Genomic DNA, 14,841 nt, shown 5'->3' with positions numbered 1-14,841 from the left:
TAAACAGCGCTGCGTTACCCCACATACGTATGAACGGAAGAAGCGGAAGCGACTGTCTGAGGCATAAGAAAAGCTCCACAGCGCTCGAGCCGTGTGCCGCATTTATCTCTCATTAGCAATCGCTCCAGTGGCCTCGTTCTGCTCCAACGGCTTTCAGCTCCATCCTGCTTCATACGACAGTAACATTAATAAATCTTTAATACTGCACAATAGCTCATCCATGATTTCTGCTCGAGTCCCGTCTGATTCTTTTCCACCGGCTGAGGTGAAGATAACTCCCCTGATTCTGCGAAATCAAGGCTTCATCAAGCTACGCCTTTGTTTTGAATAAGTGACCTCTAGTGGCTAAAATTACATATTGGGCCTTTAATCATTGCATTTCTGAGTAATATGTTGAAACATCTTTACTGAATATTGAATCTGTTTTTGTGCAAGTGAGAGACCGTCATGTTCACACTGCACTCACACTTCTGCATCTTACTCAGGATTTCTCTCAACATGGAGACAGGACAGCTGTCAGTCAATAAACGGTAAAACAAAGTAACCTGTGTTACTTATAATGTGTTACCCCCAACACTGGTGAAGACATTTAGAGTTATGTTTGTGGAAATTGATTCCAATCACTAATTAAAATCGACAGAAATCTTTTAGGTGAAGTCAAACATTAAAAACGGTTTGCCCAGGTATGATGTTCTGTTAATTCATTGACCTGTAATTGACACTGTGAAGAGTGTTTACACTCCTCCTCTTTATCAGGGCTGTGTTTTTTATGGTGATGGTAGGCAGAAGTGGCATGTGTGAATGGTGGACAATCTCATTTTGCAGCGTCACCTTCTGCTTCATGAGGAGCTCTGACTGATTTATGAAAGCATTCTCCTCTGTAATCCTCTTTCTCTCCAGTCTGGCCACTCTAACCTTGATTTGACATCTATAAAACTCCAACAGTCAGACTTTACACATGGATATCATTAAATCCCTTATTATTTATTTAAAGACTATAATAAACTGCTGCGTCTATTTTGGGGGTTATGTAAATTAACACAGAGTCCCAAATTCAACTACTATTCCAAGTTACGTTGTATCCAAGTATTATCATCTACCTATCTTTTGGTCTGTCTGTCAGTCGGTCTATCTATCACTATATTGCCAAAAGTTTTGGGAAGCCTGCCTTTACATGCACGTGAACTTTAATGACATCCCATTCTTAATCTGTAGGGTTTCATGTGAAGTTGACCCACTCTTTGCAGCTATAACAGCTTCAATTCTTCTAGGAAGGCGTTCTACAAGAATTTTGTAGTCTCTGCTATATTGGGTTGAGGTCAGGACTCTGTGCAGGCCAGTCAAGTTCCTCCACATCAAACTTGCTCATCCATGTCTTTATGGACCGTGATTCATCACTCCAGAGAACACGTCTGCGCTGCTCTAGAGTCCAGTCGCACATAATGTAAGGCTTGGCTGCAGCTGCTCGGCCATGGAAACCAAGGGTTTGGAGGTCTGTAGCTATTGACTCTACAGAAAGTTGCCAACTTCTGTGCCCTGTGCACCTCAGCATGCGCTGACCCCGCTCTGTGATTTTACGTAAATTACCACTTTGTGGCTGAGTTGCTGTTGTTCCCAATTGCTTCCACTTTGTTATAATACTACTAACAGTTGATTGGAATATTTAGAAGTGAGGAAATTTCACAACTCCAGTGTAGTGTTAGTTCTGGCAGGTCATGTTAGTGAAGCTCGCATCAGCTGACTGTCAGATGATCACGTCTAGCTATAGAAATACACCGTACAGTTTATCACAGCATGAATATATATATATATATATATATATATATATATATATATATATATATATATATATATATATATATATATATAATAAGCTCCTTCAGTACTATCAGCTGCTATCATGTTTCTCCGGAGCTAATTACCCTTCTGGTATTTTGATTCCCCTTAACTCAGACTAAATACACAAATGATATTGTAAATTTAAATATTGACATTAATGATATCTGCAATACATTGTTGGTTGTGCTCTGTTTACCCAAAGGGGTTGTCTGTCTGTCTGTCTGTCTGTCTGTCTGTGTGTCTGTCTGTCTGTCTGTCTGTCTGTCTGTCTGTCTGTCTGTCTGTCTGTCTATCTATCTATCTATCTATCTATCTATCTATCTATCTATCTATCTCTCTCTCTCTCTCTCTCTCTCTCTCTCTATCTATCTATCCATCCATTTTAGTGAAATGGGATATAAATATATGGGCCAACATTTCTAAAGAATGCTTTAGCACCTGCTGAATCAATGCCACGTGTGTGTGTGTGTGTGTGTGTGTGTGTGTGTGTGTGTGTGTATATATATATATATATATAATATATATAGATGGATGGATGGATAGATAGATACACACACACACACACACACACACAGTATATTCATGTATATTATAATTCATCATATTGTCATTGTTCTTACAAAATAAAACGTCCATCACAACAGACATCCAATTAAACATGAGTATATTTACATATTTTACAAAGTTCAAATAAGGAATTTTCTACGTAGGCCTACTGTACATCATTTTAGAACACAAGACACATGCAGTTTCCACAACATTTAGAATTGGATGCAAGAGGACTTGCTAACGCACGGATATACTGTCACAAACGGTTATTGCAGAAGTTTTCAATGAAACTCTTCTCAACAACTGGGTAATTCTGTACCAGCAGTTTGTACATTCAGCACATGAAACACTGAGAACAAAAAAAGCAAGCTTTTATGATGTTCGGGCACTTAAATGCACCTATGCAATCTTGACTGTTTTATGTTTCTTTATTTTAAATGAACTTTTCTCAAAAGCTTTTGGATTGTGTGCTTCGGGCGGGGGTGCATGTGAAACGCACACATGAAGAAAGTGACAACACTGGCTAAAAGAGCATGACGTGCATTCAGGCACGAGGCGAACGAACGAACGAACGGCATCACCCCTGCAGTCCCTGTCATCAGGCGCATGAGGATTCTGCTGATCTACAGTGCTAAATTTGTCTTCCAGATTTCATTTAGATTTAAGGCAACTGAAGTTATCTTTTTCTCTCTTTATTTACAAGCATATTTTTATAAAACATCAAGGTATTTAATGTTGAGCTTGAATAGGCAAATGGCTGTTAATGACATCTTTCTAAAATACTCCCTGATCTGTCTGAAAATCGACGAGACCTTCATATAAATCTTGTGTCTAATTAAGAGACGTCGTCTTATAAAATGATGGCAGCATTAGATGAGGTCTGAAATGGCTGTTAACGGTAAAGAGAGTCTGTCACGTGCAGTCACACGCTGGCAGTGGATTCCGTCCAGCACGGTGGGCTCTCTCCTTTAGCCACTGATGTGCTTCTTCGTGGGTTATTACGCAGTCCGAAAAGTTTGCAAGCTGCCATCCTGTACTTCTTGGACATGATGTTGTACAGAATAGGGTTGATTGCTGCACTGAGGTAAAAGAGTACAAATGAGATGAGATTACAGTAGTGGCTGATGACAGACATGATAGGAGAGCCCATCTCTGTGGATTTGGAGATCAGGTAGCGTCCAACATGAAAGGGAAGCCAGCAGAGCACGAAGGCAAACACCACCACAGCTGTTAGAGAGAGAGAGAGAGAGAGAGAGAGAGAGAGAGAGAGAGAGAGAGAGAGAGAGAGAGAGAGAGAGAGAGAGAGAGAGAGAGAGAGAAATCAGAGTAAATGAATATTGAAATAGCACCTTGTTCCTCACTTTGTTGCAGAAAGCAAATATTATTCAGGAGACAAATATATCTCAAACTTGAACATATGGTAACAATAACAATAGCCTCACACTTTAACAGGTATTTTAAAGTTTTCTTAGAACACAAAATTAGTCAATGCACTCTAAAAAATGCTGGGTTAAAAACAACCCAAGTTGGGTTGAAAATGCCAACAATTGAGTTGTTTTAACCCAATGGTTGAGTTGTTTTAATCCAATGGTTGAGTTGTTTTAACCCAGTGGTTGAGTTGTTTTAACCCAGTGGTTGAGTTGTTTTAACCCAGTAGTTGGGTTAAATGTTGCTTAAGACAACCCAATTGCTGGGTAAGAACAACTCAACCATTGGGTTAAAACAATTGTTGGGTCGGTGCATTTTCAACCCAACTTGGGTTGTTTTTAACCCGGCATTTTTTAGAGTGTCTGTTTAATTTTATTATGAAGAAGTATTTTAGTGGACATAATGTTTCTCTCAACCCCATTACAACTCCCCCTTTTTTAAAATGATGAACAGTTTCATTAAATAAGAAACATAATCACTCTTTCACAACGCAAACTTTGCAATAACAAGTGTCTCCTCTTTGTATCACTTTATCTTATATTTTCTTGAGTTCGTTCTTAAATAAAAGTAAAGTGTTACTAATTACTATAAATTGTGCATAATTACATGCTTAACCACACCCTAATCCAAACCTTGACGCTATTGAAAAGTATATGTAATTTATTATTACTCAGTACCTAAATGTAAAATTAAACAGTAGCTTGGACACCTTAAAATAAAGTGTAACCAACCATTTTAATTGATCAACCCAGTTATCTTTAATTTGTACTATAATGACATTTAGGTTTCATGACTAAATCAACGGAAAACTGTCACTGTGTTACCTTTATAATATATAATCTTAACATGGCACAGCACACTGAAATGTATTACCATTCAAAGAGATCCGACAGAAATGTTTAGCTTTTCTTCCTGGAAAAGTGTACAATGTCCCATTTACTTGAATAAAAACATTTAATTTAGGTGTTACCGCATAAAGTACATTTTTAGGTCCTCTAACAAAAGCATTTTAGTTTATGGAGGACCGTGCTGCTGTTTTGTGCCAAGCGCATCCCGTGCGTAATGGGTGCGCTTGTGCGTAAAGTGCGCAAATGATAAACAACTTAATCGCGGTTACCTGATACTGTGATGAAACCGGGCACTTACCCAGCATTTTCACTGTCTGTCTATTGTTTTTATCACGACTCGAAGCGTTTTCTCCAATCGTCTCCCTTTTTCTCTTCCAGAGCTTTCGCCCGATGAGACTATACAAAACAGTCAAGCAGAACACAGGCAAGAAGAAAAAGATGCTGGAGACCCAAACCATGATGGTTAGGAGCCCTGACCTAATAGCATATTCCGTCGCTTTGCATTCGTTAGTATCCCACGAGTTTGTCCCATTTTCATGCTCGACCCCGACGAGCACAAATACAGGTCCTGCACTAAAGAAGGATACTATCCAGAGGACCAAAATGACCCCTCGCACGCGACCCTTGGTCACGACTATTTTTGCCCTAAGAGGAAAACAAATAGCAAAGTATCTCTCCACACTGAGAGCAGTGATGTTCAGAATGGTCGCGTATGTGCAACACTCGCTCACGAACTGAAAGAGTTTACAAAGTATGTTGCCGAAATTCCAAGGTCGGTACTTCCAGATTCTGTACAAGTCCAGAGGCATGCAGAGAAAAATGAGTAAATCCGAAAAGGCCATGCTCGACAGGTACAGGTTAGTGGTGGTTCGCATGTCCTTGTATTTTGACACCACCAAAATGGTCATCAGGTTCCCTGTTACACCCACAAAGAAGAAGAGGACGCAGGTGACGGTGACCCCGGTCAGCACTGGAATGGGGAAAATGTTGACCGGGTGCTCGACGCCCCAGTATGTCGCGTTATCATCCCAACTGCAGTTGAAGGAACAGTTGGACCGGTTCGTCCAGGCAGGCATGCTGAGAGATCATGGAGCGTCTAGATTCTCCTCTGAGAGAGAGCTCGGGGAGGACAGTCTCCCCACCGACTCCCCATCGTGCTGCGCTCAGGGCTGCCCAACATTTGTTATTTAACTTATACAACCTTTACTGCGGGCTGGGAATTATGGGAGTTTTTGAGGGTCTGACTTCCCACGGCTTCAAGCCCCCTAAAAGAAGTCAAAACAAGTAGAATAAATCTTCAAAACATACTCTTTTATTTATATGTTTCAGCAGCGTTTTCTAGCAACGTTCCCAAAACAACAAAAGTCGCATTTAGTGCGCTGAATAAAAGCCTGCGAACAGAAGTCGCGTCAGCCTGTGGAAGTAACCATAGCAACAGTAAGCTGCTCGAGCGCTCCGTGAAAACGACAAAAATGCCATTATTTTTTTAAATATACATTTAACAGATATAGTTGTTGTTTTGTTTAAACGCCCTTTTAATAGTTTAACTTACTTTCAGAGGCGTACTATTAGTGGCGCACGAACATGCGCCCTGACAGAGAACTGCTGACGGAAGTTCCTTTAAAAAGTCTGTTTTCCTGAAGCTCATTCAGTATTTCGCACCCTGTTGTATTTATGGGAAGCCAAACAATCCAAAAGTGGGACGAGACAGCGGGCTGTTACAGAGCTCGCGCCGCGCGGACATGTCATCTGCGCGGTTCAATAGACCGAGCCGCGCGGCCGACTCGTCAGCGCAGCGCGGACGTGTTTACTAGCGCTACCCAATGGGCAGCGCGGCGCGAACCATAAATGCACTCAAATATAGGCTACAATAAAGAAACCCCTCATTCCTTACAAATGGTTCTCTGCTGAAGTTTAATTGTTTTCCCTACAGTAGATAAATGAAATCGGGGATAAAATGCCTTTTCTTTTGTTTATTATCTTGAAAAGTCAAGTCAGTGTTGTGTCGATACTGAACTGCACGCTATATGGAAATATCTGTAAAGCAAACGTTAATGATTTTCAATATCATATTCCTCTTGAGAAGCGCCAACCTCCTGGTAATTATATCAGAGTTTATATGTTCAGGTAATTAATCTTATTAGCCTATTGTATGAAGTTTTGCATTCAGCTATTATTTGTAGACTAAATTACATTTTTTTTTATTTGCTTCCGACGCCCATGACTGTAATACTTAAGCTTTTTATATCTGAATTCCATAATTATAGATAGATAGATAGATAGATAGATAGATAGATAGATAGATAGATAGATAGATAGATAGATAGATAGATAGATAGATAGATAAGGCTATATCATAATATCATAATATTGATAACAAAGTCATTGAAGTTTCTGCTTCAAATGAACTTGTATCGGTTTAAATTGTTCATTACAGCGCTGGTGAGCATTAGTTCCATAGACCGTGGAAAAAACGGATTAATTCGCGCCGCGCTGTCCATTGGGTAGCGCTAGTAAACACGTCCGCGCTGCGCTGACGAGTCGGCCGCGCGGCTCGGTCTATTGAACCGCGCAGATGACATGTCCGCGCGGCGCGAGCTCTGTAACAGCCCGCTGACTCATCCCACTTTTGGATTGTTTGGCTTCCCATAGTATTTGTTGTCCAATACATGTCCTCATGACGTGTTCAACTGATAGGAAAACTTGGAGGATTTAAGGATGGCAATCCAGCTTTTTCTGCTAAGTTATCTGTCCACATTGGACAGGAAATCGTTAGTCTTAAAGCTATTTAAGGAATCTTTGGTGTAGGAAGAAAGATAAGTGTCGGGTGGGAGAGATGAAATCACCTCACGGGGGATGAGAGACGCGCGTAATGCGCGCTGCGTGTCACCTGCGAATGCTGAAGGACTCTTCCATTACTGATTTCATTGGTTTATCTTTGATTAAGTAGATACGGCATATGGGTAGAGATTTTCGGAAGTGGACAGAAAATATACATCCACGTTATTTAAAAGCCCCGAGCGTTATGAAGATGGATACTTGTTGGGCAGTGCCATCGTGTGGTTATAGAATGCAGTTTAAAGCATTCTTGTAAAGTTGATTTCACCTGGAACCTATAATTGGCTCAAATACTCCATCTGACTAAAACTATAAGGCCCATCCCGAAAAAAAAGGATTATCATGAAAAGACAATTTGTTGATTTCTTAAACTATTTACTTGGCCGTGGCGTTGTTGCGTCAGAGATATATTTTCTCTCAGCTAATTTGTCTATCTGCGGTCATTGAATCTGTGTAACATGCCGGTATGTTGCTAAGGCTAAACCTATACATATAGCGAGTCTAACCAATTAATGTTATAGTTATAGATAACGTCATTACTGTTTGATAGTAATTTTTCCAAACATTAAAAGAACACATTTCAAATGAATACATGTAAGCTGTATGGAGTATACATACACACACACACACACACACACACACACACACACACACACACACACACACACACACACACACACACACACACACACACACACACACACACACACACACACACACACACACACACACACACACACACACACACACACACACACACACACACACACAGACAGTGGGGCAAAAAAAGTATTTAGTCAGCCACCAATTGTGCATGTTCTCCCACTTAAAAAGATGAGAGAGGCTTTTCTCATTTTCTCATTTTCTCAATTTTCATCATACGTAAACTTCAACTAGGATGAGGCAGAATATGAGAAAAACATTTTCCAGAAAATAACATTGTCTGATTTTTAAATAATTTATTTGCAAATTAAGGTGGAAAATAAGTATTTGGTCAATAAAAAAAGTTCACCTCAATACTTTGTTATATAGTCTTTGTTGGCAATGACAGAAACGCTTTCTGTAAGTCGACACAAGGTTTACACACAGTGTTGCTGGTAATTTGGCCCATTCCTCCATGCAGAGCTCCTCTAGAGCAGTGATGTTTTGGGGCTGTCACTGGGCAACACGTATTTTCAACTCCCTCCAAAGATTTTCTTTGGGGTTGAGATCTGGAGACTCCAGGACCTTGAAATGCTTCTTACGAAGTCCCTTCTTTGTTGCCCGGGCAGTGTGTTTGGGATCATTGTCATGCTGAAAGACCCAGCCATGTTTCATCTTCAATGCCAGTAGGTATGGTGCAACTCAGTGTTCTTTTTCCTCCAAACATGAAAAGTTGATTTTTTTTATCAAAAGGTTATATTTTGGTTTCATCTGACCATATGACATTCTCCCAATCATCTTCTGGATCATCCAAATGCTCTTTAGCAAACTTCAGATGGGCCCAGACATGTGCTGGCTTAAAGGGTTAGTTCACCCAAAAATTAAATTTAGGTCATTAATGACTCTAATGTCGTTCCATACCCGTAAGACCTCTGTTCATCTTAGGAACACAGTTTAAAATATTTTAAATTTAGTCCGAGACCTTTCTGTTCCTTAAATGAAAGTGTATGTACTGTCCATGTCCAGAAAGGTAATAAAAACATCATCAGAGTAGTCCATATGTGACATCAGTTAGTTAATTAGAATCTCTTGAAGCATCAAAAATACATTTTGGTCCAATAATCACATTTTATTCAGCATAGTCTTCACTCCCTGCTTTGTTTTCAATCCTCAAATAAAGATTAGAACATTTATGAATCAGCATATTGATTCACGATTCAGATCGCAATGTCATAGCCTGGATGCCAGCTGAACTTAGCCCCGACCACAATTTTTTTAGGTCTGGCAGTTCGGTCTGGCCTCGCTCCATAGAGGAGTAATTATCTCCGAACAGAAACTGTTTGGACCAATGAAATCATCAGGGCGGGCTTTAGACGATGGCGGACAGATGATCAACAGTAACGTAATCATGCACGTCATCAAAGGGGCTTGGATCATATTTGTTCAAATCTTAAACGGAGAGCTTGTTTAAATATGCCTCGGTCTCCTCTCCACCAATCAGCTGGTGTGTGGTGAGCGTTTTGGCGCAATATGGCTGTCGTCGCATCATCCGGTGGTTGAGGAGATTCCCCCTTCTATTTATAGCGCATTGGGTGCCTAGAAAAAGAGCTATATAAATGTAATGAATTATTATTATTATGCATTCACCTTCACAATTTCTCTCAGAAATAATGATCATGTTGGGTAAGTACTCTGTGTATCATTAAAATCTTTTTTTTTTTCTTTACAACACCAACAAAGATCGCGTATTCCAGCCTGATACCAGCGCGCGTGCAGACAGGGTTGCCAAGTTTTTACAACAAAACCCGCCAACTACTCTCCGGGGAAAAATGGCGTTTGGGGGGTAAAATGTGTGTTATTTTGGCAAGGTTGCCTGCTAATATTCGCACTCATGGGTCTATATATCACATAATAGTTGCTTCAACTCGCGGAAAAAAACGTGGACTTGGCAACACAGTGCAGTTGAGCTCTGTCTGTTGACATTTGACAATGCATCGCTTCGTTGCTCTGATTGGTTGTAGGTCTATCCAGTTGATGTCTTTCCTGGTTCGGTTGAAACACGCCCCATAATCACAGCCCAATGGAGCAGTTTCAGACTCATATTCTGACTAGAATTGAGTATGACCACGTCAGGCTACCAATGTCATGTGATTTCAGCAGTTTGGCAGTTTGACATGTGATCTGATTCGTGAATCAATCCGCTGATTCATAACCGTTTGAATCTTTATTTGAGGATTGGAAAAAAAAACATGAGGAGAAGACGACCATGCTGAATAAAGTCGTAGTTTTTGTGATTTTTGGACCAAAATGTATTTTCAATGCTTCAAGAGATTCTAATTAACTAACTGATCTCACATACGGTCTACTTTGATGATTTGTAGTACCTTCCTGGACACAGAAGTATATCACAGTATAGTGTGCACACACTTTCATTGGAGGAACGGAAAGCTCTCTGACTAAATATAAAATATCTTAAACTGTGTTCCGAAGATGAACGGAGGTCTTATGGCTGTGGAACAACATTAGAGTCAGTCATTAATTACATAAATTTCATTTTTGGGTGAACTAACCCTTTAAGCAGGGGGACACGCCTGCCACTGCGTTTTGAGTCCCTGGCGGCGTAGTGTGTTACTGATGGTAGCCTTTACTTTGGTCCCAGCTCTCTGCAGGTCATTCCCTAGGTCTCCCCGTGTGGTTCTGGGATTTTTGCTCACCGTTCTTGTGATCAATTTGACCCCACGGGGTGAGATCTTGCGTGGAGCCCCAGATCGAGGGAGATTATCAGTGGTCTTGTATGTCTTCCAATAATTTCTAATAAAAACACAGATGATTTCTTCACACCAAGCTGCTTACCTATTGCAGATTCAGTCTTCCCAGCCTGATGCAGGTCTACAATTTAGTTTCTGGTGTCCTTTAACAGCTCTTTGGTCTTGGCCATAGGGGAGTTTGGAGTCTGACTGTTTGAGGTTGTGGAAAGATGTATTTTATACTGATAACGAGTTCAAACAGGTGCCATTAATACAGGTAACAAGTGGAGGACAGCAGAGCCTCTTAAAGAAAAAGTTACAGGTCTGTGAGAGCCAGAAATCTTGCCTTTTTTTGTAGTAGACCAAATACTTATTTTCCAGCATAATTTGCAAATAAATTCTTTAAAAATTAGACAATTTTTTTTTTCTGATTTTTTTTTCCTTTAGTTGAAGTGTACAATGATGAAAATTACAGGCCTCTCTCATATCTTTATATCTATATATTATATCTTTATTTATCTCTCATATCATTTGGGAGAACTCTCACAATTGGCCCAATTTTTTGGCCCAATGTGTGCACACCGATCAGGCATAACATATGCTAATATTGTGTTCCCCTTTTGCTGCCAAAACAGCCCTGACGCGACAAGGCATGGACTCCACTAGACCCCTGAAGGTGTGCTGTGGCGTCTGGCACCAAGATGTTAGCAGCAGATCCTTTCAGTTCTGTAAGTTGCAAGGTGGGGCCTCCATGTGTCAGGCTTTTTGCCCTTGGAGCGTGCATCGATGAGCCATGACCCTGTCGTTGGTTCACCACTGTTCCTTCCTTGGGCCACTTTTGATAGATACTGACCACTGCAGACCGGGAACACTCCACAAGAGCTGCAGTTTTGGAGATGCTCTGACCCAGTCGTCTAGCGATCACAGTGTGTTCAAACTAGTTTAAATCTTTACGCTTGCCCATTTTTCCTGCTTCTAACACACCAACTTTGATGACAAAGTGTTCACATTCTGCCTAATTATATCCCACCGACAAATAGGTGATGTGTTAAAGAGATAATAAGTATTACAATTGTGTTGTCTTCATTCTGATTTGTTAGGCTTTATAATTTTAAACACATCATCATTTAAAATATTAATTGAGCCTGTTGGATGGTAGGGGTGGTCCTATACACAGCATTTTGTTTCAGGTAAAATAAATAGAATAGGAAATTATCTCTGTTAGAAAGATACAATACAATAGGTCTACCCCCCATCCAATGTTTTATATGCAATGTACAAGCATTACAGCTGGCAAGGGAAGAAGTGTACACTTTGACAAATTTAAAGCAAAAATGCTTCTCATGCCAATTAGATTTTGATGTTAACTGAATATTATGAGACATGAATTAAGATATAGATCATTAACCTGTTTTATGACTGGAAAGGGCTGAGCTGCTGATATCGAGCCCTTCTATAAATTATCATCATCAGTGTCTAGAACTAACCTGAACATGCAACAGGAAATAGATATTCTTTTTCTTGCTTTCTTTTTCCATGTGTACTGCATTTTGTCCTATCTTCTGTTAAATCAAAGAAGCAAAGTATTCATTGATATACGCAATTTGCATATTTGTGTAATGTGTAACTTAGTGTATCACCATGTGATTTAAAGTGTTGTTGTTTCTTTAAGGTTTTGTGTGGTATGGTCAAAGTCTTCATCATAATAGTTTCTTCCCAATCAACAGCTGTGCCATTTGCAGTAATATTGCACACTGTGATCTAGTTATCACATTCAACATAAAATCTTTGTAGCACATGATAACAACTAATCCTCCTTCAGCTTGAGAGGAAGTATAGAGCTTAGACCATAGCAGGTTTTGTTTGACCTATTGATATTTATTAATTTAGTACACAATTACCATCGCACACCTGTAGATATAGATAGGGACGTAGGAAGGATTACCAGATCCCAAAATCTGTTTTGTTTATTTGTTGACCTATTGCTATTTAAAAAGGATTTGAGGAACTCACATAACTGTGAATGCAAACATATTTTTTGATTTCTGCTCAATGGCCTATGCTCACTGTACTGTAAGTGGTTAGCGTGGAATGAAGTTTTAAAGAGACAGAAATAGTTTTTTTTAATACCGTCCACTAGAGGGCAATAGCGCTGTATGTAATACTGTTCTAACACTTCAAGATCCAGCAAAAGTATGATTCAGTGATAATAGCAAGTCACATAATACTATAGTTTACAGTCTATAAATATATATATATGTATTTTTTATAGTGGGGCACTATGGCCCACAATGGTCTACTTCTTATGATGGCCCTGAGTTTGTTATCATTGTTTTGTGTTAGACGTTCAGAATTAGTGTGCTTTCTGGGATTGTGTTGTTTGTAGCAGATGGGCTCATGTGAGAGTAATGAAACTAGCTGTTATGCAAAGCCATTAAACTATGTAACTTTTCTTTTAATCTCTGTTTACCTTACATTGCACTGTTTCTCTTTATATTCCTCCCCCCGCTCTCCTGTGCACTTGAAGGTCTGCAGTTTAGCTGATATTGTTTTGTGTGTGTGTGTGAGAGAGACAGAGATGTTTGCTTGCGGCTGTGATAAATGGTAATGCCTGCCATTTGAGCAAAGGTATGGCCGCTCTGGCACACCCTGCCGTGTTAATTATTACAGACTCCATAGACCAGAGGTCCTGCATCAGACAAGGCGGAAAATTGAAAATATAAATGATTTATGGTGCTCAGAAGTCTATCTTCTCCTCTGTCTTTGTTGTTGGCCACAGAGCGTCAGATACGCTGGCATGTCCTTTAGTGAGGCGTCTTGCTCTTGTTCTTCAGTGATTAATCCATTTAGACACAGTGGAGTGGAACTCTCCTCACCATGGAAAATAGATGGATTGTTGGAGAGGAAGGGCTTCAGGAAAATGCTTGCAGTTTGTTTGAGGAGCAGAAAAAACTGCTCCAAGGGAAAACTATGGCCCTGACTGCTGAGCAGCCTGGAGATAAGTTGGTTTGACATTTCGACCTCCAAGTATCAGGGACTAGGTTTGTCATTTTAACATACTGTAGCTGTAGTGACATCAGAACTCATGCACAAGACCTCTAAACAGGACTTTACACAACTGTTACTGTAAATTAAGATTGCTGTAATTTAAATACTACAAATTAAAGCCACATTCAGGGCTTTTCAGTGATACCATTTGTTCTGAGGTTTCAGCTGGACAACTTCTTGTCTTTAAAAATTAATGAATGGTCACATTTAGTACTCTTATGGAAAATGATAATATCTTTGTAATAGTCATTCAAATGTTATTTCTTAAATTCTTAAATCTGTTTGTTATAAATCAACATCTCAGTTGTTATGAGGTTTCTAATCTAGTCATAAAATATGACTTTCTGTTACAAAACAGGGCATTGACTTCATACATGTCCTCAATAGAGGACACCAGGGGCCTATTGCACAAAACTGGGATAAGTGATTAAGCCGGGATATCTTGGTGATTTTGGTTCAATTTATCCACTAATATACAGTTATCTTTCGTTATCGTTATCGTTCTTGGTGTGAGTGTGCCTTCATGGTACATTTACTACAGCGGTGTACTAAATTTTGCATACAGATGACAAGATCACCAAGATATCCCAGCTTAATCTCTTATCCTAGTTTTGTGTAATAGGCCCCAGGACTTGAATCATGTTTATCAGGCATTTTAGGAAATACAAGTGAATAGGGAAAGAAATTACACATCAATATTCCAATAAAATATTAGATATTATTATGAAAATGTTTTTTTTTATGACATCTTTCAACCCATGTATGGCTATTTTACACACATATTGCATAAAGGAAAATGGTATAACAATTAATTCCATATATATTTCATAACAGTTGAGAATTTGGTTAAACAAAATTCTGAAAACTAAAAATTGATTGGTGAACTGGAAAAAAAAATCTAT

The 14,841-nt window shown here is 39.5% G+C and overlaps 1 protein-coding gene across 1 annotated transcript; it reads right to left on the bottom strand.

The window, feature by feature from the left end:
* Positions 1-2,637: 2,637 nt before the first annotated feature.
* Positions 2,638-6,270, bottom strand: ghsra (growth hormone secretagogue receptor a). The gene is made up of 3 exons (XM_067453059.1): positions 6,217-6,270; positions 4,963-5,929; positions 2,638-3,615 (listed from the first exon to the last, which is right to left on the bottom strand). The coding sequence occupies exons 2-3, from the start codon at positions 5,738-5,740 to the stop codon at positions 3,311-3,313; spliced, it is 1,083 nt and encodes a 360-aa protein (XP_067309160.1). The 5' UTR covers positions 5,741-5,929; positions 6,217-6,270; the 3' UTR covers positions 2,638-3,310.
* Between the last annotated feature and the right edge of the window lie 8,571 nt (positions 6,271-14,841).

The sequence above is a fragment of the Pseudorasbora parva genome, chromosome 9, assembly GCF_024679245.1.
Source record: "Pseudorasbora parva isolate DD20220531a chromosome 9, ASM2467924v1, whole genome shotgun sequence".
Classification (NCBI taxonomy): domain Eukaryota; kingdom Metazoa; phylum Chordata; class Actinopteri; order Cypriniformes; family Gobionidae; genus Pseudorasbora; species Pseudorasbora parva.
This window is presented reverse-complemented; position numbering and strand designations above follow the sequence as displayed.

What these genes read in the sequence shown, in the direction of transcription:
- ghsra (XM_067453059.1), bottom strand. Translation starts at nt 5,740, where the DNA reads ATGCCTGCCTGGACGAACCGGTCCAACTGTTCCTTCAACTGCAGTTGG. An exon ending in ACAGACAGTGAAAATGCTGG is followed by an intron (nt 3,616 to 4,962) that starts GTAAGTGCCCGG and finishes TCTCTCTAACAG; the next exon opens with CTGTGGTGGTGTTTGCCTTC.